The sequence below is a fragment of the Mobula hypostoma genome, chromosome 8 (assembly GCF_963921235.1).
Source record: "Mobula hypostoma chromosome 8, sMobHyp1.1, whole genome shotgun sequence".
Taxonomy (NCBI): domain Eukaryota; kingdom Metazoa; phylum Chordata; class Chondrichthyes; order Myliobatiformes; family Myliobatidae; genus Mobula; species Mobula hypostoma.
The window spans coordinates 90,908,181-90,935,002 of record NC_086104.1 but is presented as its reverse complement, the minus strand read 5'-3'; the positions used below and the strand labels follow the sequence as shown (position 1 = coordinate 90,935,002).

The 26,822-nt window shown below is 40.7% G+C and overlaps 1 protein-coding gene across 1 annotated transcript in view; it reads left to right on the top strand.

Annotated features, from left to right (window-relative positions):
* The window catches only part of adgb (androglobin), a 223,374-nt gene that overhangs the window by 75,399 nt on the left and 121,153 nt on the right, over positions 1-26,822 (top strand). Inside the window, exons 11-15 of the mRNA XM_063057274.1 lie at positions 1,413-1,503; positions 5,870-6,002; positions 7,425-7,514; positions 14,760-14,843; positions 20,187-20,232. Coding sequence (XP_062913344.1) covers positions 1,413-1,503; positions 5,870-6,002; positions 7,425-7,514; positions 14,760-14,843; positions 20,187-20,232 — 444 coding nt within the window. The remainder of the gene's footprint in view (positions 1-1,412; positions 1,504-5,869; positions 6,003-7,424; positions 7,515-14,759; positions 14,844-20,186; positions 20,233-26,822) is intronic.

The following is a 26,822-nucleotide window of genomic DNA, read 5'->3' as shown; positions in this document are numbered from 1 at the left end:
GAGATGTAGAAACTGGAGTGACTCTTCATTACCCCTGCATCATTCCACAGGATCATGCCTGAGGTTACCTTAAGCTTAGGTCCTGGCAACTCCCCATAATCTTTACTCCATTCACTCCCCATAATCTTTCATTCATTTAGACCAACCATCTGCAAGCCATGACATTGAATGCATTCTGTGATTCAGGCTCCATAGTTCTCTGGGTTAGAGAACTGCAAGAAATTCCCTCTCATCTCTGTTTTAAATGATTAACCCACAATACTAATCCAGTAAAAGAATCACTTCACTACTGCAGCCAAACCTATACCTGCATTCTTTGAAAACAATTTAATGTTATCCATGATATTACAACACCTTCAATGTGACTCTTTTATTTTAATATTTAAACTAAATTATTTTTTGCTGTAACTGTGTGACAAGTGGATTCTCAAACTTTATTTTCTTGTGTTACGTACCCCGTAACTGGGTTGCCAAACCAGCAGAAATGGATCACTCAGTTGGAGTCTGGATTACAAGAACTAAGAAAGTTTTATTAAAGAAACAAGCAACACAATACTCTAATCAAAAGGATAATGAATGCAACAGTTCAGCAACGATAAACATACATGTACACAGAATTAAGATAACAGGATCAATCAAGCTCTATCGTTGTCTAGGGGTAAATGATCAGTTTCAAAGTGACACAAAGTTCAGTTCAATTTAGTTCAGTTCAGTTCGCAGTAATGGCTGCCGTGGCGATGGACAATGTGGGGGGAAGGAGAGAGAGAGCAAAAACGAATGAATATTCAAAACGGCTTCCACACAGACCTTCGCAGTCAGCTTTCGGGCGAGTCCTTTGTGATATCATCTGAGGTCACCGACCGTGACCCCTCCGTTTCCCGATACGATTGTTTCTTTGCGGTGAACCCGAAACCCAGGCAAGGGTGGACACACACCAGCTTCCCGCCGATCGTGCCTTTCCACCCTGTGCGTCTATGGCCTGGTCCCGCAACCGGCCTTCCAAAACTTCCCACCGACTTGTGAGAGACACACCACTTCCAGGGTCTCGTTACCTTGGGTGTCGTGTGTGTGCTGCCTTAGCGAACCTGTCCCTTTTTATCCCCCTGCTGGGGTATCGCCTGTCCATCACTTCAAACAGTTCAGGGTTCAAAGGGTGAGCCGATCTTGACAGCTCTCCTTCCGTTACTCTCTCCCGTCCCTTCATTAACATTTCCAAATGCTGCTCCATTGTTTTCCTTATCTCTCTCTCTCCTGAAGACAGGTGGCAGACCAACTGCTGATCCCCCTGGTGCCAGCACAGGACAGCTAACATCTTAATCTATGTGTATTCTCGTCACAATTGTATCAGTCCAAGTCTCTTCTACAGACATTTTTAAAAGAAGCAGACTAAAGTATTTCTTCTAATTTGACAGAGCCCAGACCTAAAAAGCCAGAGCAATATATCGAAATTGCAAGCCCGTTGCTTGACTACAAGATAGATACCACAATCATGCCACCAGAGAAGTAAGTATAAGCTATTGCATTACAAAAGTTCAAAGTTCAAAGTAACATATATGCCACCATATACAACCCTGAGATTTGTTTTCTTATGAGCATGCTCAATAAATTGCTAATAGAATAATAACCATAATACAATCAATGAAAGACCGCACCAACTTGGACATTCAACTATTATGCAAAAGACAACACTGTGCAAATACGAAAAGAAAGAAATAATAATAATAAATAAATAACTAAGCAATAAATATCGAGAACATGAGATGAAGAGTCCTTGAAAGTGAGTCCATAGGTTGTGGAAACATTTCAATAATGGGGCATGTAAGGTTGAGTGAAGTTATCATCTTTGGTTCAAGAACCTGCCACTTGAGGAGTAATAACTGTTCTTGAACCTGGTAGTGTGAGTGCTGAGGCTCCTGTACCTTCTTACCAATGGCAGCAGTGAAAAGAGAGTATGTCCCTGATGATCGATGCTGCTTTCTGCATCAACGCATCGTGTATATGTGCACAGTGGTGGGGAGGGCTTTACCTGTGATGGACTGGGCCATATCCAGTACTTTTAGTAGGATTTTTGTTTCAAGGGCATACGTGTTTCCATACCAGACTGTGATGCAGTCAATTAATCTACTCTCCACTACACATCAATAGAATTTTGTTGAAGTTTTAGATGTCATGATGAATCTTTGCAAATTCCTATGGAAAACACTGCCATGCTTTCTTCATAATTGCCCTGATGTGCTGGGCCCATAACAGGTCCTCTGAAGTGGTAACACCAATGAATGTAAAGTTGCTGATCCTCTCCCCCTCTGATCCTCTGATCCTCTGATAAGGACTGACCCCTGGATTCCTCCTCCTGAAGTGAATAATCAGCTCCTTGGTCTTGCTTGCATTGAGTAAGAATTGTTGTTATGGAACCATTCAGCCAAATTTTCAATGTCCTTGCTGTATGCTGATTCCTTACCATATTTGATTCAGCCTACAACAGTGGTGGCATCAGCAAACTTGGATATGGCATTGCATTTGTATTTAGCCACACAGTAATAAGTATAAAGCAGACAGAGCAGAGGACTGAGCACGTAGCCTTGTGGTGCATCTGTGCTGATGGAGATCGTGTCGGAGATGTTGCCAATCCAAACTGACTGGGCTCTGCAAGTGAGAAATCAAGAATCCAATTGCACAAAGATGTATTGGGACCAAGTTCTTGAAGTTTATTGATTAGTTTTGAGAAGATGATGGGACTAAATGCTGAGCTGTAGTCAATAACGAGTATCCTGCTGAATGCATTTTTTGCTGTCCAAATGTTCCAGAGTTGAATGAAGAGCCAATGAGATGGCATCTACTCTGGACTTGTTGCTTTGGCAGGCAGATTGGAACAGATCCAAGCCACTTCTCAGGCAGGAGTTAATATGTTTCATCACCAACCTCTCAAAGCACTTCATCACTGTGGGTGTAAGTGCTACTGGATGATAGTCGTTGAGGCAAGTTACTACGTTCTTCTTAGGCACTGGTATAAGTGAAGTCTGATAGAAACAGGTGAGTACCTCAGACTGCTGGAGTAAGAGGATCTCGATGAACACTCCAGCTAGTCCTAATGGAGCATCTCGGCCCAAAATGTCAACTGTTTACTCTTTCCCATAGATGTTGCCTGGCCTCCTGAGTTCCTCTAGCATTTTGCGTGTGTTGCTTGGATTTCCAGTATCAGCAAATTTTCTCTTGTTTCTGCTACTCCAGCCAGTTGATCAGCTCAGGTCTTTAGTACTTGGCCAGGTATCCCATCTGGCCTGGATACTTTACATGGATTCACCCTCCTGAAGGCTGCTCGCATGTGGGTCTTAAATGCTGAAATCACAGGATCATTGAGGGCTTTGGGAGGTTGTGACTGTTCCTACATAGAAGGCATTGAGCTCATCTGGAAGTGAAGCCCTGTTGTCACCTATGTCAATTGATTTAACTTTATAAGAGGTGACAGCATTCAAGCCCTGCCACACTGTCGAGCATCCTTTGTTGATTCAAGTTTGGTACTGAATTGCCACTTTGCCCATGAAATGGCTTTGTGGAGATTGTACCTGGACCAATTGTAACGTTCTTGGTCACCATACTTGAATACCTCTGATTTGGCCCTCAGCATATTGATGAATCTCATGGTTCATCCAAGTCTTCTGTTTGGGGAAGGCTCTGAATTATTTTGTGGGGTCAACAGTCTACAGCTCTTTTAATGAAGTCTATGGCAACTCTGATGTATTCACTCGGATCCTCTGATGAGTCCTTGAACACAGCCCAGTCCACGGACTCGAAGCATTCCTGCAGCTGCTCTGCTGCCTCCCACAACCACTTCTTTGTTGTCCTAATCTCTGGAGGTTTGCTCTTTAGTCTCTGGCCGTGTACAGGTAGGAGAACAGCTAAGTGACCAAATTTACCGACATGTGTTCTGGGCATGGAACGGTAGGTATTTCCTTGTCGTAGTATAACAATAATCTAGTGTGTTGGGATCTGTTGTGCTACAGATTATATGCTGATGGTAACTGGGCAGGGTATTCTTCAAGCAAGCCTGGTTAAAGTTCTTAACTATGTTTGGAGATGGCATCACGCAGTATCTCAAGCACTTGATTATAGTCGGCCACTGATGGTATATAAACTGCAGTCAAGGTTATGGAGGAGAACTCCCTAGGTAAATAGAACACACGGGATTTGACCATTAGGTGTTCAAGGTCAGGAGAATACGATTTCAACAAAATCACTACACCAAAGCACCAACGAGAGTTTATCATGAAACACACACCTCCACCTTTTGTCTTTTCTGAATCAGCAGTTCAGACCATCCTGTGAATCAAGAAGCCTTCGAGTCTGATCACTGTATTTGGTGTGTTGGCAGTAAGCCATGGCTCAATCAAACATAGGACACAACAATCTTTCATTTTCACTGATACAGCAACCTTGCCCTCAGGTCCTTAATTTTGTTCTCCAGTGACTCCACATTTGCTAACAAAATGCTAGGTAGAGGGGTTGCATTCCTGTTTCAGCCTGGCTTGAGGGTCCTTCCCCCCACCCCCCAAACATGACCTACCCAAATCTGTTAACTTTTTATTTTCCTTCACCCTTCAAATTAAATTTATTTAATACTACAAATTGTTCAAAGGCTGACAGGACAACAGTGTTTTGAGGACCTTAACAGATTCAACATAATGTCTTGTCCAATGACTAGAAAAATATTTGGGTGGTAATGGTTTCACTAGGAATGGGTGGAAGGGTGAGGGCTGAAAGCTCTAGGATTTTTGGGGGGTGGGGCAGGGAGAGACAGCTGAATTCTTCCAATACTTAATCTATTAACTTCTGATACAATCATTGTATGGCAATGGAATTTCAGAATGCTGATTTCTGAATGTAACATATAGACTGGAATAGTTTCATCATTGGAGTGAGACTCTACAGCTTTATTTGTTCCTTTTAAACTGGAGAAGATGAGTGGCATTTCTAGTAACATATTTCTTATTAAAAGGGATCCACATACAATAAAATATGAACAATAATTTGCATTTAAAAATGCAACTTGAAATTCATGCGTAAGTTGCCATTTTTGTGAGGCTTCCATTGGAGAGGCAAATTGCCAAAAAAATTGCAGATATTTCAGTAAAAATCAAGTTCATTGTCATATGCACAAATATATGTATGCACAGGGACAATGAAAAACTTACTTGCAACAGTTTCACAAGCATATAAAATCATGTAAGTAATGTTCACAAGAAAATCATAAATTAAACAGAATTTTTACAAGAAAGAACACAACTAGAGCAAAAAACATCCATTTTAGTTCAAAATTATCGAACTGGTCATGATGCTGCTAAACTCTAGTGACTAGGGTTGTGCCACTTGGTTCAGGAACTGAATAGTTGAGGGATGGTGTGGAACTTAAGGCTTCTGTACCTTCTGCCCAATAGTAGTAGCAAGGAGATGATATGTCCTGGATTTTAGAGATCCTTGATGATGGATATTGCCAACTTGAGTCAGTGCCTCCTGTAGATCCTACTAATGATGAGAAAGGATGTGCCCATGATGTATTGAGCTGAACTTACTACTCTGGTTTGGTTTCATTTGAAACTAATCCACATATCTTTCTTGTCACAAGTTACTGCCCATCTCTTTCCTGGGAATTAATGACAATTAGAATGCACCATTATGAAGTAACCCAGCAATTTGTGGCAAGGGAGAGAAATGATAGCTCACCAAGTTAAAAGTGTTAATTGAATTTTTACACTCAAGTGGGGTCTGTTGTGCTGAAATTACTAAACATAAGCTCTCAGAATATTTGGGCTCAGTTCTCATCTTTTAAACTAAAATCTATCTATTTTCAAAGCTCTTTTTTCCCTTCCCACAGAAATGAGCAAAAGAAGATTAAGAAAGGTGCCCCTCGAAGCCTGGCAGCTGTTAACGAAATTGATGAAGCACTGGATCAGATTAACAATGCTGAGGAAGACATCGAATTGATGGAACCACCTCCCAGCATAGAGGTGAACAATCTATTTCAAGATTTTAAATATCTCATAAAAGTTATGTGCATAGTTCTGAATCAACAGGTTGATAATTACATCTGTTTCTACAATGTTATTTTGAATGGCATTGAATATGAACTTCTGGAAATATACAGCAGAGGATGACATTTGGATCATCAGGCTGTACTGACTTTTGAAAGCAGTCCCAACAAGCTAAATACTCTGCTCTGTCCATACAACCCTGTAAATCTGCCTTTTGGGTATGTAATGCTGTTTGTTTGTGAAAGATGCCAATTACAATCAATTGGCATCTATAGCAACTGATTTTGATACCCCTGCCAGCGGAAACAGTTTGGTAGTTTTGTTGGGTAGAAGAGTGAAAGGGGTTCTGGCTAAGAAACCAAGACAGGAAGGTGGATGAATGCAGGGCTTGGCTACTAGAAATAGGGTTTGCAGGGAAGCCATCTATAATCAAGGAGGAGGTTAGCAGTGTAATAATTGAGTGGGGTGTTGTAGTTGAAAAGGACAATGAGAAAATTGGTGGTTGGTAGGAGAGAGAGAAGAGTGGGAAGGGAAAGATGAGTTGTTTGAGTTACAGTGTACTAATCCAGGCAAGTGGAAAGCATTCCAATACTCTCCACTTGCCTGGATGAGTGTACTGCTATCTTATGCCTCGATAATAGTGCTACAGCTTTGAGATGTGAGGAGGGTCCCTCATGGCTAAACAAAATGCCCCATTTAGATACAATCTTATCAAAATAATTATATTGTTATCCAGTGGTAAAATTGACACAAAACCAAACATCTGAAAGAAAATAATTTTCAGCTCAACAGACTTGTATATAAGCTAAACAGCAAAAACTTCTGAGCAGGCGTCTGGTTTATGCCAGAGTGAAGATTGCGAGCATTTAAGAAATAAGCAAAGCATGGCCAAGACACTAATAAAGAAGGGGAAAATAGAACAAAAGAGTAAAGTATAAGAAATTTAAAAACATTCCGTGTGAACTTATACAGAATAACAATGCCAAAAGCAAAAGAAGAGTGAACATGGAATCCTTACAAATACACTGTGAGAATTTATAATGGGGAAGAAGTAGATGGTATAAGGCTTAACAAATGTTTTGAGCCTGTCTTAATAGAAAAAGACACAAAAAAATCTCATAGAGATACAGTCAAAGGTCCTTTGCAAATGGGGAAATAAAAGAAGCTAGTGTTGAAATATAAAAAAATTACCAGGGAAGTTAATGAGCCTTAAAACTAATAGATTCCAAGGACTTATGATATACATCCCAGGTTTTTAAGAGTTCACTATGGGGAAAGTAGGATATTTGGTTAGAGCACAAAAATTTGGGGTAATGTAGTTGTGTGGGTTGAGAGTTGGTTAATAAAGATTTTGAATAAAAAATATTTATTAGTAATATTAATTTTGTACTTTTCTAGATTTCCCAGGTGGTGATTAACAACTTGGATGAAAATGTTTCAACACCATCCACTAACCTGCGATTCAAGAAACATACAGATAACAGAAAAGTATGCACATAGAATTAAGATAAGTTTGGAACTGGTTTATTAATTGTTAGTGTTGTGTTTGTACCCTAACAAAAGCTGAGCAATGCAGAGCCTTACCAGTGTTGATACATATTGTGATTTTCATCAGGGACTTAGTCATTTGCCAGTTATAAGTATTTCATTTCCTGCATTTCTCTTTTGGTTTCCTGAGAAATTTATTGAATTTGTCATTTAAGTACACAAGATCTACAAATAATTTTCAAGACTAAGTATCAACCAATCAAGCTAATTTCAACAAGCCAAGGTGACCTGCAATATCATTTGAAAGCCCATTTAGGTGCCTAACATCCTTCCAAGCAAAAAAAAAACCTATATTAAGCCAATTTCTGTTGTCCTGCATTTTCACTATATTCAAATTAACACTGGAGACATACTGGAGTAAAGGAAATATCCTTACAAGATTTCATGAAGTTATGCCTGAATATAATATTATATAATTTGGTATTAACCCCATTTTAAAAAATAGAACTTCTGGCCACTGATTAATTAGAATTCTAATTCTAAGGCTTACAGTTGACTTTGCCATTTCTATAGTCCATTTGGTATGAAGTCACCAGAAATTCTCAGTGGCATTCTTTCACCTCATTTAATAGATCATCTCTACTATCCCAGTCCATACTGCTCAGTTTGCAAGCAACTGGCTGGACTCAGAAACCGTAATGCCACAAGTCAACAAGCATCTTGGTGAAAGTGGAATCAATGCTTCATTGTCAACCTTTTTCAAGTAAGCAGAGTAACAGATATCACTCAAGGAAAGGCCACTGACACATACCCTTAAACAATTAAAAGTTTCATTTTATAAGATATTACAGAGCTGCATTGGTTCAACACTGGTATTCTTCTTTAAATATTTTCCAATATTCATTGATTTCTCCTGGATCGTGCTTAGATTTTTTGATTGTTATCAGTGTTGCATGCAGACAGGTGAGTCACAGGAACTTAATCACATTCTTAAATTTTATGTTGTGGATGGTAGAATGGTTTTGGGAAGTCCAAAAGAGTTGCAGTAGAATACCCAACTTCTTAAGGTATTTCTGGTGCAAGCTATGTATATGTTTACACAAGGTACTGAAAATACTGGAGATCTGGAACAACACACAAAGGAGCCGGAGGAATGCAATGGGTCAGGCCCCACCAATGGAGGAAAATGGACAGCTGATGTCTTCATTCGAGACTCTTCGTCAGGACTGCTGAAGGGTCTCAATCCAAAATGTTGACTGTCCATTTCCCTCCATAGATGCTGCCTGACATGCTGAATTCTTCCCGCTTCTTGCTATTTAAATGACTAATCTAGTTAAGTTTCTCTTCGATGGTGTTAGCTCAGAAGGTATATGGTGAAGATTTGATAATGGTAATATACACCCAGTATCCGCTTTATTAGGCACACCTGTACATTAGTGTACATCTCTAATCAGCCAATCGTGTGGCAGTGACTCAATTCATAAAAGCATGCAAACATGGTCAAGAGGTTCAGTTGTTGTTCAGACCAAACATCAGAATGGGGAAGAAATATGATCTAAGTGACTTTGACCATGGACTAATTGTTGGTGCCAGATGGGGTGTTTTGAGTATCTCAGAAACTGCTGATCTCCTGGGATTTTTACGCACAACAGTCTAGTGTTTACAGAGAATGGTGTGAGAAACAAGAAACATCCAGTGAGTGGCAGTTCTAGGGGGAAAACTGCCGTGAAAATGAGAGAGGTCAGAGGAGAATGGCCAGGCTGCTTCAAGCTGACAGGAAGGTGACAGTAACTCAGATAACCACATGTTACAACAGTGGTGTGCAAAAGAACATCTCTGAAAGCACAACACATTGAACCTTGAAGTGGATGGGCTACAGCAACAGCGGACCATGAACATACACTCACTGGCCACTTTATTAAGTACGGGATGTAGCTAATAAAGTGGCCTCAGAGTATATATGTCTGAATATCAAAGGGAGGTACTCACATTCTGTCTTACTGAAACTCATACTTGTTCAGCAGAGATCTCCCTGGCCCAAGCTTCAATATTTCCCAGACCTGAATATGTATAGCCTTGATTGTTTTAATATCCAAAAGACTTTAAACAGAGCAGAGCACACTGTAAGCAGTCCTTTGATCTGACTTATAATGGTGTGAATGCTGAAACCCTGAAGACGGGTCATCATTAAGCACTGACCTGAAGAACAGCTGAAGTGACATCCTGAACTAAATTGTTATCCTTTAATATCCACAACAATTTTGCCTTGCCAAGATATAACATTAATTGCAAAGAATTTTCCATTCATTTCCATTGTCTTCAATCTTATTTGGGATCCTCATGACATTGAACTGGACATTGCCTTGATGCCAATAGCAGTCTCCTTCACCTCACACCACTTCCAATTCCTCGTTTTTGTGGAGACTGTCTCTCAGAAATTTTCTATATCATTTAATAGATGCCTGTTTGTAGCTGTGCTGGAACAACTTGACTCTATAGAGCAGCACATCACAAAACAGTGAAAAGCAAGTGTAGACTCTGTTGCCATTCTAGTTCTAATTTGCAGAGTTTTGAGTTTGACCTTTGGTTGTTGGATTGATTAATCCTGCCTCACACAAGCAATTTGCAGTATTGAGCAATCGATGCTGCAGTCTATCACGTTGGTACCTCAGGTCTTGGTAGACGATGCTAACACCATCCTGATACAATGCAGAGATCCTGGTACGATCTTCAACACAGGTCATTGAACTATGGCAGTGCTAGAATAAGGGATATACTGCATCTGCTGGTAACTCCAAGCACTTTGTGGTTAGCCAGTTTTAATCAGTTGGATGTAACTTAAATCAATTCCATATGTAGCACAGTAATAATCACTGAATGTATATATGTCTACCGCAGCACATTTTGTTTCCCAGGTTTTTTAAATTGATTCTCTATTTCAAAAAGTGAAATCTGTGGCCTGACCATTAGCCATTCAATGTAACTGAACTGTTGGATCTTCTATTCATCTACCACTGATTGGGAAATGTTTTCAGTTGTGATTTTACTTAAATTTTAGATAATTCATCTTCCACTTAACACTCCTCCACATCTAAGTGCCTTAACACTAACCAACACAATAATTGGCTGCTGGAGTGTAAGTATCCCTGGACCATTTTCATACCTTGTATGATAATTGTACTTGATTCTCTGTCCACAAAGCAAAAAGTGATTGAACCATATAATGTTGAAAAAACTTAGCAAGTCAAATATTAACTGTGGAAAGTGAAACAGAATCTGATGAAGGGTCTTCGACCTGGAATATTAACTCTGTCTCTTTTCCCACATATGCCGCCTGATCCACTGTATACAGCATTTTCTTTCTTTTTAAATCTTTTTATTAATTTTCCAAAATTATAAACAAAATAACAATGTTGATACAGAGAGATTGGAATAATCTTATTGTTAATAAACATATACAGAAAAGATTTCAGATAACACAGGTATAATAGACTTCCAAACTCATGATGTAATTAATCATAGAGAGAAAAGAAATAAAAAGAATAAAATACAAAGAAAAACCCCAAAAAGAAACAAAAAAAAGAACTAAATACTAAACCCAAAAAAAAACAAACAGAACAAAGCAAGGCTAGACCATTATCTTAAATCGAACACGTTCAATAATGTCGTCAACTCGCTCCTCTGTTCATATATTTTAAGTTAATAAGAAGGATTCGGAAAGATCAAATTACATCATATGAAGATGTTGAGTAAGCATTTTATATTTGATTTCAGACTTCCAGCCTCTGCAGTAGTTGGGAGTGCAGCTTCATCACAGAATTTCATGGGAATTTTTTGTCCAATTAAGTGGATCAAGGCCTATGTAGTGCCTTGGGCTTGGTTGCATTGTGTCAGAACAGTGTCACTTGTTTAAGAGATATGAGAATGGAAGGGTGTAATCCATGTGCTGGCAGATGGAACTAGCTTAAATTAGCATCGTGGTTGGCATGAATATCGAGGGCTGAAGGGCCTGTTTCTTTCTGTACTCTTCTGTGCTCTACGCTCAGTCAGCCAGCCAAATTGGTTTATGCTTTGTAAATCTGAGATAAAGCAGAATATAAATGGTCCTGACGTTGACTGGCATGGCCCTCTCCTTGATGAAAATGACTGCCCTGTTTGCCTCTCTGCCAGCTGATCTCTTTTTTACACCTTACCTGCTCTCGTAAGTCAGCAAGGGACAGCAGGACCTTGTTGTGATACCACCTATACCATCCTTGTATTAAGGCTGTTTTGCATCCTGACAGTATGTGTGCCAGTGAACCCTGCTGACCACAAAGCTTTCAGTTAGGGTCCTCTCTCAGCCCCCATGAGTGCAGATGTGGTGGTGCAGGGAGAGTGTCTTAGACAGACCGCAGGAGCAAAGAAATGCGGAAGAGGTCCAGTCTCCAAAGCTTTGCCCAAGTGATCTTTGTCCAGGCGCCCTGTGACCCCCAACTCCACTGCTTTTGATAACCGCCTTTCATCTTCATTGTTCCATACCTCTGCCTGGACCATGTAATGCCTATCACTTGCATTTGCACTCCCCCATCATTGGAAGTGTGCAGAGAGTTGGCAGCCCACTTACGGCGCAATCTTGTTGTGACTCCTATTTGATTTATTAGCTTGTCATTGGTTTCCCCTTCGTGTTAATATAGAAACATAGAAAATAGGTGCAGGAGTAGGTCATTCGGCCCTTCGAGCCTGCACCGCCATTCAGTACGATCATGGCTGATCATCCAACTCAGAAGCCTATACCTGTCTTCTCTCCATATCCCCGATCCCTTTAGCCACAAGGGCCTTATCTAACTCCCTCTTAAATATAGCCAACGAACTGGCCTCAACTGTTTCCTGTGGCAGAGAATTCCACAGATTCACCACTCTCTGGGTGAAGAAATTTTTCCTCATCTCGGTCCTAAAGGGCTTCCCCATTATCCTCAAACTGTGACCCCTCGTTCTGGGCTTCCCCAACATCGGGAACAATCTTCCTGCATCTAGCCTGTCCAATCCCTTTAGAATTTTATACATTTCAATCAGATCCCCCCTCAATCTTCTAAATTCCACTGAGTATAAGCCTAGTCGATCCAGTCTTTCATCATATGAAAGTCCTGCCATCCCAGGAATCAATCTGGTGAACACTTTTCCACCTTGAACTCCTCCACTACTGATGACAATGGGAGCTGTAGCTGGCCTGATCTTATGTAGAGTCCCATTGAAGAAAAACTTGGGGGGAATCCCCAGTCACCTCCGCAAGTGTTCGTTAACTTTTTAGAAGACCACGTTGGTACAGCTACGTCTTAAACTTACCAGGGAATCCGGTTTTGTCAATCTTCTTCAGCCACTCTTCAGTCTACTTTACAGTGTTGGTGATGTTGCTGCTGCCTGTCGTTGCTGCATTAAACCACTTTCCAAGACACTTTACTGGGTTGTCCTCTATGGAAGGAATGATTTCTCCCTGTACTTGAAGACTGAACTTGCTCGTAACTTTGCTCTTTTTGATCACCATGCATCTGGACTTCCTGGCCTTGAGGGTCATCCTAGCCCAGCTAGCTACATTGTCCAGGGTTTCCAATACCAAAATGCTTGGATATGGGTTACATTTGTTAGGGTGATGTCATCCATTTGTAAAATCCATGAATTCTTTTGAATTTGTCTGCATCCCAGCTCCAGCCCCTTAAAGCAAGGAAAGCAGTTTATTTTTCAGTTTAGTATATTGTTGAGTAGAACATGAATATAAGCATTGATTAATGAAAGACACTTTGCTCTTAGATTCTCTTTCATGACTGCCTGCTGCAGACATTTTCGAAGCAGTTGATTATCCCCTTTCCACCTACTGAATCTCCTTTTGAAAGCAAGACTAGAGGGGGGATTCACAGGGTTTTTCTGTCAAGAGGTGATAGCATTTGTCCCCATGGCAACCAAAACGTTACATCCACAATTTTGCTCCTACTGCATTTCAAACTGCTCTCTGTGTTTCTTAGAGATATCATCAGCCAAGTGTTTGTTTGGAAGAGAAAGTATTTGTCCAAGAATGAGAGACAATCTTAGAGAAGTATAAAACATTCTTCAGGACCTTGACAGGTTAAATGCTGAGAGGATATTTTCTCACTTGGGAGAGGCAAGGATCAGTGTGCCTAAAGTCTCAGTCTAAGAGGTGGCCATTTAAGACTGAAATGAAGAAGAACATCCTCTCCCAAAGAGCTGTGAATCCTTGGAATTCCTTGCCACGGAAAGCTGAGCAAGCTGAATCCTTGAATATATTCAAAGCTGGTATTGATAGATTTCTTAATAAGTGGGGGAGTCAAGGGTAAGGAGAGAGAGAGGGAATGTGGACTGAAGAAAAATTGGATCAGCCACTTTCTTCTTTATTGTCAGAGCAGCTCTAGAGGCCAGATGGTCTCATAGTCTTCTACAGAGGAAGGTAGTTATGGATGATGGAGGTCGATCATTCCAGCCCCAGGATATCACTTCAGAAGTTCTTTAGGGCCGTACACTGGACCAACCATTTTCAGCACCTTCTTCAATGACTTGCCTTCCACTGTGAGTTCAGAAGGTTCACTGATGAGTGCATAATGTTCAATTCCATTTGCAATTCCTCACCATTCAGCAAAATCTAGACCACATTCAGCCACTGGCTGATAAGTGGCAATGAACATTTCTATCACAAAGGTATTATGTATTGACCATATCCAATACTCATAACATTCAAATGTCAATATCATTGCTGACATTCCCATCATCGATATCCTGAAGATCTCATTAAGCAGAAATTCAACCTGACCAGCTGTGGCTGCAAGAGAAAGCTGGGTATCCTACGAGGAGCACCCTGAGTGCATGCTATCCACAGATTACACGACAGTTAGCCATCCAGACTACTCCGACAGCACCACCCAAACCTGTGACTTCTTTCACCAAGAAGGACAAGGACGGCAGGCGCATAGGAACTTCACAATCTGCCGGCTTCTCTGCAGGTTACACACCATCCTAGGAATTATATCATGGGTCTTTCATCATAGATGGGTCTAAGCCATGGAACTCCCTTTCCAAAAGTACTGGGGAGTACTTTCACGGGAAGATTGCAAAGGTTCTAGGTGGCTGTTCATCACTACCTGCTCGAGAGCATTTAAAGATGGGCAAGAAGGAAACACTGTTTCCTGAAAGGGTATTCAGAAAATAGTATCTCTGTCATATATAACATTAATTAAACACTGTCATTGTGTATCTCTGCAGGAGTCGCGTCGAGAATCCGTAAGGTCAGGTGGGCAGTTTTCATCTGCTAGAAGTCGGCAGAGTATTTCAGTGGATCCTAACAAAGTGAGTTCCTGGTATTAGGTGTTCTGGAATTTAGCCAATATGGTATTTGCAACCCTATGTATTTCACATTTTTCCTTGGATTCATGCAGGCCTTGTTTGTAGCTATCACTAAACACAACCTGTTAGTTTAGACATAAAAAAAAACAACTGCATGTGTAATTGACACTTCCTTGCTTGGCATACCATGGTAGCTAATATTTTGAATCTTTGATTATATAATTTAAGGTGCTTCTCCACAGAGCTCCCTTATTGTGCAGCCTCAATGTTAATCTCCAGAAAAACATGTTTTTAGCCAAAGACATTTTTTAAAAATATGAAGAAAAACTTACAAACATTTGTACAAAGCAAGTTTATTATCAAAGTACATATATGTCACTACATACAACCCTGAGATTCATTTTCTTGCAGGCATTCATAGTAAATACAAGAAACACAAAAGAATCAATGAAAGACCGCACCATGTTGGGTGGTCAACCAGTGTGCAATAGACAACAACCTGTGCAAAATACAAAAAGAAGGAAATAATAATAATAATTAATTAATTAGCAATTAAGATCAAGAATATGAGATGAAGAATCCTTGAAAGTGAGTCCAGAGGTTGCAGGAACAGTACAGTGAAGCTGAGTAAAGTTATCTCCTCTGGTTCTAGAGCCGGTAATAACTGTTCCTGAACCTGGTGGTGTGGGTTCTAATGCTCTTGTACCTTTTTCCTGATGGCAGCAGTGAGAAGAGATCATGACCTGGGTGGTGGGGGTCCTTGATGATGGATGCTGATTTTCTACGACAGCGTTCCTTGTAGATGTGCTCAATGGTAGGGAGGACTCTACCAGTGATGTACTAGGCCATATCCACTACTTTTTGGAGGCTTTTCCATTCAACTACTTTTTCTTGAATACAGAAATAGGTCCTCATTGTAATGTGAAGACTTGATATGGCATATCTAGTTACTTATCCTCACTCACCATGGGTGTCCAGCAGTGTAGCAAGTACTGTGATAGAGGGTACTGAAATCTTTCATGTCACAAGTAAGGCCTTCTCTGAGGGAAGCACCCCATTGAACCCAAGCCAAGTTACAACCTTTGACTGCACAATATCCCATCTTCTGTTGGAGACAATTGCTTCTTGGAAGATGAGAGGGATGAGATACTGTAACAGAAAGACTCATGGAGGAAAGGTCAGTAATTTGAAATGAGAAAGAGAAAGAAAGGAAAAGAATGGGGACAAGTTGCAATTTTTTGGAAGCACAGATAGTTAACTACTGGGAAGATGTGAATAGTCAATATCTCCAATAAACTTTTGTGACATGATCTCCCATGCACAAGCCATGTTGACTATCCTTAATTAGCCCTTGTATTCCTAATGCAAATATATCCCATCTCTCAGAGTCCCTTCCAATAATTTTCCCACCACTGGACAGTAATTCCCTGGCTTATCCCTGCTAGTCTTCTTAAATAAGAGCACAACATTAGCCATCCTCCAGGTCTTCTGGTACCCATGGCTAATAAAGATACAAACATCTCTGCCTGGTCCCCAGCAATTCCATCTATTGCTTCCTTCAACATCCAAGGACATACCTGAGATTTTCCACCTTTATGTGTTTTAAGGCCGCCAATGCCTCTTCCATAATGTCAATATGCTTCACAATATCTCTGGTCCCTTTCCAGATAACACCTGTGTCCATGTTCCACTGCATGAGAAATATAGATGAGAAATATTCATTTAAGACTCCAGCCGTAGACAACCACACTAACTGCTAAAGGCACCTGTACTCCCTAACTACCATTTTTACTCTTAATATACAGTACTTAGAGAATTTTCTGAGATTTTCCTTCATTGTATCTGCCAGCTATATTGCATTTCCTCTTTTGTTCCCTGATTTCCTTCATAAATGTAGTCATACATCCCTTATATTTCACAATCTTGATCCCAGCTGCCTAAACTTGCCCGTTCTCCTATCAGATTCCTTCTTCTACAGCCCTTTATCTTTTCCAACTACCACCTTCAGCCCCCTTCCCCCACACACATACCCACCATCCACCTTCCCCTCATCTGGTTTCACCTATGACCTGCCAGGTTGTACTCCCAACCTTCTTATTTTGTGTATGTTGCTCTGATTTCCCAGAATCTGTGAATTCTCTTGTGTTTATGCCTAAACTTGAATATGCTTCCTTCAATTTCCTGATCAGAACCTGAATATCCCTTGTCAACCAGATTCCTCTAATCCTGCCAACCTTTACCCTTCACTCTAATAGAAATGTGCTAGCTCCTAATTCTTTCTATCTCACTTTTGAAAGCCTTCCATTCCCCAGATGTCCTCTGACCAACTAACAACCTTTCTCACTCAAGCTTTGCAAGTTCCTGACTAATGATATCAAAATTTTCCTCTTCCCAGTTCAAGATGTTACCTATGAACAGGTATAGATGTGGTACATTCTTCACTCATCTAAGTTATTAATATAAATTTCCAACATCTGCACACTTAACACTGATCCCTGCAGCATTCTACTGGTAGCAAGTAGCACACCTGAAGTGGACTTCCTTATCTCATGTCAATGCTTCCTCATAGTTAGCTGATCCTCTGCCCATGCTACTTTGCAATGTAACCTTTTTTATGGCAACTTGACAAGAACCTTGTGAAAATCTAGATACATTACATCTATTAGCTTCCCCATGTACTTTGGCTGACATCTCCTCAAATGACTCTAATGAATTTGTGAGACACAATCTCCTCTTCATGAAGCCATACTGACCCTGATTGACCAAATTATGCATTTAAAATATTCTGCTATCACCTCTATAATTGATTTAAATGTTCTTCCAATCACTACACGGTCTGTAATTACCTACTTATTGCATCCAGCTGTTTGTGAATAAGGCATCACGGTAGCATGTTTCCAATCTTTCAATGCCTGTCTCAAATCTAAGGATTTTTGGTTTTTATACCAATTTTTATACCAATTTTTATACCAATTTTTATACCAATTCATCATTATTCACTAACCACTTAATTTTGGGACTTCACATGGAAACAGACTTTAGCCCTATATTAGACTCTAATTATGCTTATGTTGTATTATTGAATTGTTTGCAATATTGATTACCATGAAGACTGAAGTAAAACATGTGTTAAATTCTTCTGCCATTTCCCCAGCCTCACTATCACAGAGTCCAATGCTTACTTTGACCCCTCTTTCTTTTTCTGTTCTTAAAGAAGCTCTTATTGCCATTTTTCCCATTTCTTGCTTGTTTTAGTTTTTTAAACCTTAAAAATTAATTTTTCCTCATTGATTATTTATTCCTCATTTACTGAATTCTGAATTCATCCCAATCTTCAGGCCAACTAATAAATTTTGCTTCCCATACTGTTTGTCTTAATATTCTCTTTAACCCCACTGGTTAACTATGGTTGTTTTAATCCAACCTCCTCCCTGCTTTAAAATCAGAATTTTTCTGCTCAATTGATTTTCTTGTTGTTGAGAGCTATTAATCAATCTCTTTAAGTTTATGCACTACTTCTCTATTACATAGTCCACTAATCTATTTGCCTAGTCACTTAAGTCATCTCCCTCCTCATTTTTTGTAAATACCCCTTATTTAAGTTTATCACAATTGGGTGCTAAATTCTATAAGGATTGATCACTAGTGGGGATATCTACATAATATTGATGTCCTCACATTATATTCTATCTGTCACTCATTGAGCTTGCTGGTCTTTATTCCTCATGAAGCAACTTCACATCCTTTTCCATGCTCCCAATCCCACTTCATTTAGCATCTACAACAATATAGGAAATAAGATATTTACCTCCTTCAGTAATATTGTGATACTGAGCACCTATGCTTTGAGAGGTTGGTCATGACAAGACTGAACTCCTGTCTCAGCAAGGATCTGGACCCATTGCAATTTGCCTGTCGCCACAATAAGTCAATGGAAGTTGCAATCTCAATGGTTCTCCACACAGCTTTAGACCACCTAGACAACACAAACAGCTATGTCAGGATGCTGTTTATCGACTATAGCTCAGCATTTAATACATCACTCCCACAATCCTGATTGAGAACTTGCAGAACCTGGGCCTCTGTACCTCCCTCTGCAATTGGATCCTTGACTTCCTAACCGGAAGACCACAGTATGTGTGGATTGGTGATAACATATCCTCCTTGCTGATGATCAACACTGGCACACCTCAGGGATGTGTGCTTAGCCCACTGCTCTACTCTCTGTATACACATGACTGTGTGGCTAGACATAGCTCAAATGCCATCTATAAATTTGCTGACGATACAACCATTGTTGGTAGAATCTCAGGTGGTGACGAGAGGGTGTACAGGAGTGAGATATGCCAACTAGTGGAATGGTGTCACAGCAACAACCTGGCACTCAACGTCAGTAAGATGAAAGAGCTGATTGTGGAATTCAGGAAGGGTAAGACGAAGGAACACATACCAATCCTCATAGAAGGATCAGAAGTGGAGAGAGTGAGCGGCTTCAAGTTCCTGGGCTTCAAGATCTCTGAGGATCTAACCTGGTCCCAACATATTGATGTAGTCATAAAGAAGGCAAGACAGCAGCTATACTTTATTAGGAGTTTGAAGAGATTTGGCATGTCAACAAATACATTCAAAAACTTCTATAGTTGTACCGCGGAGAGCATTCTGACAGGCTGCATCACTGTCTGATATGGAGGGGCTACCGCACAGGACTGAAAGAAGCTGCAGAAGGTTGTAAATCTGGTCGGCTCCATCTTAGGTACTAGCCTATAAAGTACCCAGGACATCTTTAGGGAGCGGTGTCTCAGAAAGGCAGCGTCTATTATTAAGGGCCTCCAGCACCCAGGGCATGCACTTTTCTCACTGTTACCATCAGGCAGGAGATACAGAAGCCTGAAGGCACACAGTCAGCGATTCAGGAACAACTTCTTCCCCTCTGCCATCTGATTCCTAAATGGACATTGAAGCTTTGGACACTACCTCATTTTTTTTTATTGTACAGTATTTCTGTTTTTGCACTTTTTAAAAATCTATCAACATACGTAATTGATTTACTTGTTTACTTATTATTATTTTTTTCTCTCTCTGCTAAATCATGTATTGCATTGAACTGCTGCTGCTAAGTTAACAAATTTCATGTCACATTCCGATGATAATAAACCTGATTCTAATAAGGCCAAAGGATGGGACCACCTGATGTGAAAAGTTGAAGTTCTGCGATGAAAGAAAAGACAGGGGACTCACAAGCTACCAACACTAGGTGGAAAATTGGTGCATCAGTAAACTGCACAGACTTCTATATTTGTCATACTCTATCATCGAGTTGAGCATGATTCTATTTTTGTTTACCAGGAAGAAAATTTGAATGCTCGGCAGCAAATGCAGAGTTTAATTGAAGGTGAGTTATAAAATTTGCTTCCTTACACCGAATGTAAGAATGGAACATAGGAATATGCATGAATAATTATGCAATTGTAAAGTAACCCACCAAACCTGCTATTTACAGGATGTGATATTCTCAAGGAGGAGGTGCTTGATATTCTAGCGCTGAGTTTCTTAAGCACGGAACAAAAACAGTGGATTTTTCTGCATTTTAGATAACTCTTCTCCCAGACCTATCATTGATACCTTTAACTCCTAGGTTCCATTTCTACCATTGGTATTTCTGGAAAGAATAAAAATTATTCAGTAAACTATCAAACCAACAGGGAATGTAGAAGATAAATCTTCCTACTCACAGATACTCATTAAGTAGTAAATCTCTAGCACAGAGGGACTTTGTTCTAGCTCTTTGCTATGACTATTCACCCTGATTATCCTTTGTCTCCTTTTGCAATTAATCATTATCCTATTTTCTCCAGTTACTTCAAATAGTAATGCTCTGGCAATCTGATTTTAACTCTAACTTTAATTATGAATATCAGTAATCTCTTAAATTCCAGAACTAATCTATAATTTACTGATTTCCTTTTCTTACCATTCTCAATTAGCAATTTCTGAATTAGGTGAATTTTCAAAGGTTATACATAGTTAAGAGCCTTGACAATCTTCTTCATTTAAAATCCCTGTTAGAGAAACCATTTGTAAAATTCTTTCTTACATCTCTTCTAATATTTGTATATCTGTGCACTGGTAATGCTACTGTGATATGGATTTCCTTTGGGATCAATAAAGTATTTATTTATCTATCCATCTATCTGATCCTGGAGGTATGCTAGAGTGAAACAACGTTAACTTATCTTTTTGTTAGTTTGTGACAATAATTTAAAGATTACTGCTTTGGAGATTTCTGTCATAATTTCCTTTAATTAATGTTGTTTTGTTTTCATTTTGAAATCATCATTACTTGATTTTCAAATAATCCTCATAATAATCCTAACACCTTCTTTCTCTCATAATTGTAAAGTTTTTGGTTTATTATGATTTCCCTTCCCTTCCTGGTTTCTTTCTCTCTGCACTCATTTTGTAGTTCCTGTTTTGTAAATTACTTGTGTCCTGTCTATTTCCCAGTCACGTGAACCTATGAAAGTTTCTGTTTCTGATGCCTTTTCTTTTACTTCACAGGAACACATAAATCGTAGTATTCCCCAGAAAGATTTTTTTCCCTTTTAGCAAGTAGAATTCTGCCCTTTAGAGATATAAACTGTCAGTCAGTGGGTGCCATCCCAAATCCAGGGTTGGCGGCTATGCACCCCCATCTTCTTCAATCTTGTGCTCTTTTTCTGGCCTCAGCATAACTCAACCCAGTCCATTGCCTCATATTATCGTACCAAGTGGTTCGCTGCCTTCCTCTTTCCCTCTTTCCTTCTATCATCCCTTCCAATAACGATTTCTGCAGTCCACCACCTCTTAACAAGTGCCCGGCATATTCCAGCTTCCTTTTCTGCACATTCTTCAGCAACTCCTTTTCTCTCCTCACTCTCTTCAACACTTCCATATTACTGACCTTCATCACCCATCTAATTTTCTGCATTCTCCTTAAACACCACATTTCAGATGCCTCCAGCCGTCATTGCGCTTCCTTGCACAAGGTCCACGATTCGACTCCGTACAACAGACTGCTCCAGACGTAGCATTTCCAAATTCTACAACGCAGCCCAAAGTCCAACCTCTTGCCACACAGCATGTCACTCAGGCTCCAGAACATTGACCTTGCAATCTCAATTTTTCGTCTAATTTCTGTATCACATTTCCCATCCTCTGTGACCATCTGTCCCAAGTACACAAACTTCTTGTACACAAACTATATAAACTGTACATTGCATTAAGTTCTTTTCCATACCCCAGCCAATGATCTTCTGCTATTTTAACCATTGAAAGAATTTCCCAATCTACCATAAATGATGTCTCTCTATTCAAAATGTGTCAGTTTTATCTGAATCGAGAAGCAGTCACCATTTTACCTTTCTCCTTTCCCAAATCCAACTTGACAAATTATGATCACCTTTTAGATTAATATTCACTCATTGTCATCGAGGCTTTCTCATTAATCATTCATGAATATGTCATGACCTAATCCCAGGCTCATTCACTGTTGTCAGAGGACTGGAAAAAATCTTGGCTGTATATACTGTAGGTGAGAACATTTGTGTTCAATAGCTTTAGCCGAATACAAATTCTGTCTGGGCTTTTGTTTCCTGTGTATAAAAGCCTCTATAAGTCCTTGAAAAAAAATCTATGCCATCTTTCTCCTACCTTTATGTTTGAACCACCTCAGTTCAGGTTCTGTGCTTGCCATAGCATTAATTTTTTCCTTATTAAATTCAAAAATTATATCTTGTGTGACTGTGATCATGGAAACAACTTTGTCTCGTTCATTTTAATCATTGATGCATATTACTATTGGGCAATTCCAAGAGTACTAAGAAACATGCAATCTTTTGTGTGAAGTTGACTGAAACCATATTTTGTACTAATGAAAATAAACATTAATTACTCATACAACTCCTTTCTATTTTGGTGACAATAATGTGAAAGCAGGTACTCAGATTTTATGAATGAGTCAGAAGACTCTGATTATGAATAAGCATATTAAGCATTTATTTACAAACAGTGAAAGATTCAACCAAGCATCCAACCCCCCCCCCCCCCGAGTTACACAGACTACAAAACTAAATATTCAACGAAAAGATACTTAGCTAAGAGTGCGCATGGGCTCCCCTACGTCTAGGGCATGCTTTCCCAGTAGTTCTTCAGCACTGGTCGTGACCTCAGTGTGAAGCGCGTCCTGGGAACAGAAAGAGGGAGACCGTGCCTCCTGCACATGCTATTCTTATATCCCTGAGGTGCCTGAATCTGGACACACGTGCTGTGGCACACAAGGCAACCAGTAGGAAAGAGCTGCTGAATACTTCAAACAGGTCACACAATGGAAGCAGCTTTTCACTGATAAGTAACTAACCCCCACAAACAGCTACCTCTTGAAAGATATGACACCATGATAATTCATCCCTGAGGCTAGTATTACCCTCACAAGCACCCCACTAAACTACATATAAAACACTAAAGTACAATACCCAGAACTATAAACTCAATAGTCACCCCCCCCCCCAATGTACTACAGTAGTCCAGCAGCCTCCTTGCAGCCCAAAAGGTCATCAGCCTTCCCCCACTTAATCTTATCCACCAACTCTCAGATGTGATCACCCGGGTGAGTGATGTTCCCCGACTCGTCAGGAATGTAGGTGCAGCATTCTTGACCAATAACAGTACAAGTGCTGTCTCTGTTAGCTAGCAAGTAATCTATGGCCATTGATATCAGTTCCCAGGACAATCTGACCGTACCCTGCTGGGAAAGACTATCATCCAAAACCTTCCTTCCTCTATAATAGCCCTCTTACTCTGCGGGCCAGGTGCTCATCCAGGGCACTGGGGTAGTATAGGTAAGGCACCACATATACCAGATAGCAGCAGCTGCACTACCCTGTGGGGAGCCACAGGTAGCCTGAGGAGCTGCATATCCAGGTAGTGCCATTCAGTGTCCAGGGAGTGCCCACCTTCACAGCACCATTTGGCTTAGACACAGTCATCCCTGCTCACACTCATCATATCCCACTGATTTGTACCTCCTACACCAACATACCACCTCACCAACGTTCCTCTCCCTTCTCTTCAGGTGGGGAAATCACTTTAAGAGTTGGGACTTTCCAATTAAGCAAATGGTACGTAGGGAAATATCAGCCCTTAAAACACTTACTCCATTGGGGCTATTAAGGCTCAAGTCCTTTAAGGCTGCTACCATACTTTGGATCAAAGTTGGCTGGAATAGACTACTCTCTCCCAGCTCCCCCCAAAACAGAATGCCAGAACCAAAGAAGCTAGATAATTTCATCCAACAGACTTTTTCCTTATCTTGGTAGTGTGGAGGTTTAGAGAGATGTTGGGGTCTGAGTCCATAGGATACTCAAAGCTGCTGTGCAGGTTGACTCTGTGGTTAAGAAGGCATACGGTGCATTGGCCTTCATCAGCTGTAGGATTGAGTTTAAGAGCCAAGAGGTAATGTTACAGCTATATAGGACCCTGGTCAGACCCCACTTGGAGTACTCTCAATTCTTGTCACCTCACTACAGGAAGGATGTGGAAACTATAGAAAGGGTGCAGAGGAGATTTACAAGGACGTTGCCTGGATTGGAAAGCATGCCTTACGAGAATAGGTTGAGTGAACTCGGCCTTTTCTCCTTGGAGCGACGGAGGATGAGAGGTGACCTCATAGAGGTGTATAAGATAATCAGAGGCATTGATCCTGTGGATAGTCAGAGGCTTTTTCCCAGGGATGAAGTTTTAAGGTACTTGGAAGTAGGTACAGAGGAGATGACAGGTTTAAGTTTTTTAGGCGGAGAGTGGTGAGTGCGTGAAACGGATTGCCGGCAACGATGGTGGAGGCGGATACGGTAGGGTCTTTTAAGAGACTCCTGTATAGGTACATGGAGCTTAGAAAAATAGAGGACTATGGGTAAACCTAGGTAATTTCTAAAGTAAGTACATGTTTGGCACAGCATTGTGGGCTGAAGGGCCTGTATTGTGCTGTAGGTTTTCTATGTTTCAATGTTTCTATTGAAGGGATCGATATTAATGGCATCCCTTCTACAGTGTGGTTAAGAGTCCTCACACAAATCCAGCAATCTGACACATTGGCCCAATGTGCAAATTCAAATGCCATCCTCAGGAATGTATTACAGAAGTTCCCACCACAAGTCAGCATCCACTACTTTGCCATTCTGTAATACAAGGAGATACAAACTCACTTGCTCCTGTTTAGTCACTAGGAATTTAAACACAAAATACACAAAAACCACAACTTCTAGGATTACTCCCCAAATGCCTATTTCCCTCTCAAATGTGCGCATCTCGTATTCAGAATAAAGACACCCAGATTTCTGCCTCATTAACCCAGATTTCACATGGTCAGTGTGGAATGTGGTTTTATCCCTAAAACCAATTGCATGGGAAACAAATAAGTAACAGACTTAAATCACAGACAGGACAAACAAAAATCCAGGTTTGTAGTTCTCTTACTTCAAAACATTCAGAAGTAACTGCAAAACTTAGAACAGTTAACTCCCACAGGGGAAAAAATTTTTAACACACTTTCCAAAGAACAAAGGGAAAAGGAAAAACAACTTGACAGGGCCCAACAAATTAACATGTTCACACAGCCACTTAGAGGTAGAACCTTCACTCATGCAAACTGATAAGTGGCCACACCTCACACAACATTTCTCCTGCACTCAAACCATTCACACTCTATTTATAGGGAAGAAGGGAGGAGGGATGCAGGTTGAATGGCCCCTTCCCTCGGGGGTGGGTTGCGGTAAGGCACGAAGGTGCTAATAACCACCACCACCCTCCCCCCCTCCCACCAACACCTGCTACTGTTGAAGGTCTAGCAAGGCCTTTTTCAGGGCCTCTAGCAGGAGATATAGGGAATCTTGAATGGAATGTAAGTAATCCAGCAGAGGACAAAAGGAGCCCTTTTCGGGAGAGGGCTCAAAGAATGACCCTTCCCCCTTAACAACTTCCTGACCTTTCTCCCTCTGGTAGTACTGTCTCCACATTGCATAAGATGTGGGGGTGGGAACCCTATTTACCTTCTCCTTCGGGACATCAGTTTTAGGCAGCACCAAAAACATTTCCTTACTGGTCATGCATGATCCTCCACTCCCCGTCTGCTTATCCAACTTCCATACCTGGTTACGCAATCTTTTCTACATACTGTACTCCAAACCCTGCAGCAACTGAATGGCTATATTTACAGGACAACCAACTACCGGTCCTATTAAAGGCAGCACTACTCCTTTCAAGAGGGGAGCTGCTGTTGTAACTAAATGCCCTACCATAGTGGAAGATAATTTAACAACCTCTGGTTAAACCTCCCTTCCTGGGAGGAGGAAGCCATGGGTTGATGTCCACCATGGGAGGTATGGGACCACGTGATCACCAGCATGGCCCGTAATGTTTCAGCTACACAGGGGAAAGAGCAATCATTTTGAGGGAGAATCCTAGAAGTCCACACTACCCTCTCTTCCTCATTTTCACCATCTAGTCAGACACCCCCATCCCCTATCCATGCAATGGGATCATCACGCCACTGTGTCAAGGCTTGGACCTTTATGGAATCCAGTTGGCAATTAGCCCTCTGGGCAGCTTTGTTCGTCATAGGCTATCTCTGTATTCTTGTCTCTAGCTCTGCGGCCCAAGTCTAGGCCAACCGCAGATCTTCCCCATAGTGGAACAGTGCCAATTTAGTTCCTCCACCTCATTCTTAAGGCCCACGATCAACTTGTGCTTGCGCCTTATGATGGCTGTCCTTTCTCCTGGGGAATCCATGATGTGGTGTTCACTTTCAACCCTGGGGAAATTTAACCAGTCTGACCAATCTACGGGTGTCCCATAACCCATCAGTAGGTTGGTGAGACTCTCAAATCCTGCACTGTTGTCAGTTCACCCTGGGACTCAACATTGCTCATACAGTGGGATGGGAGGTCCTCT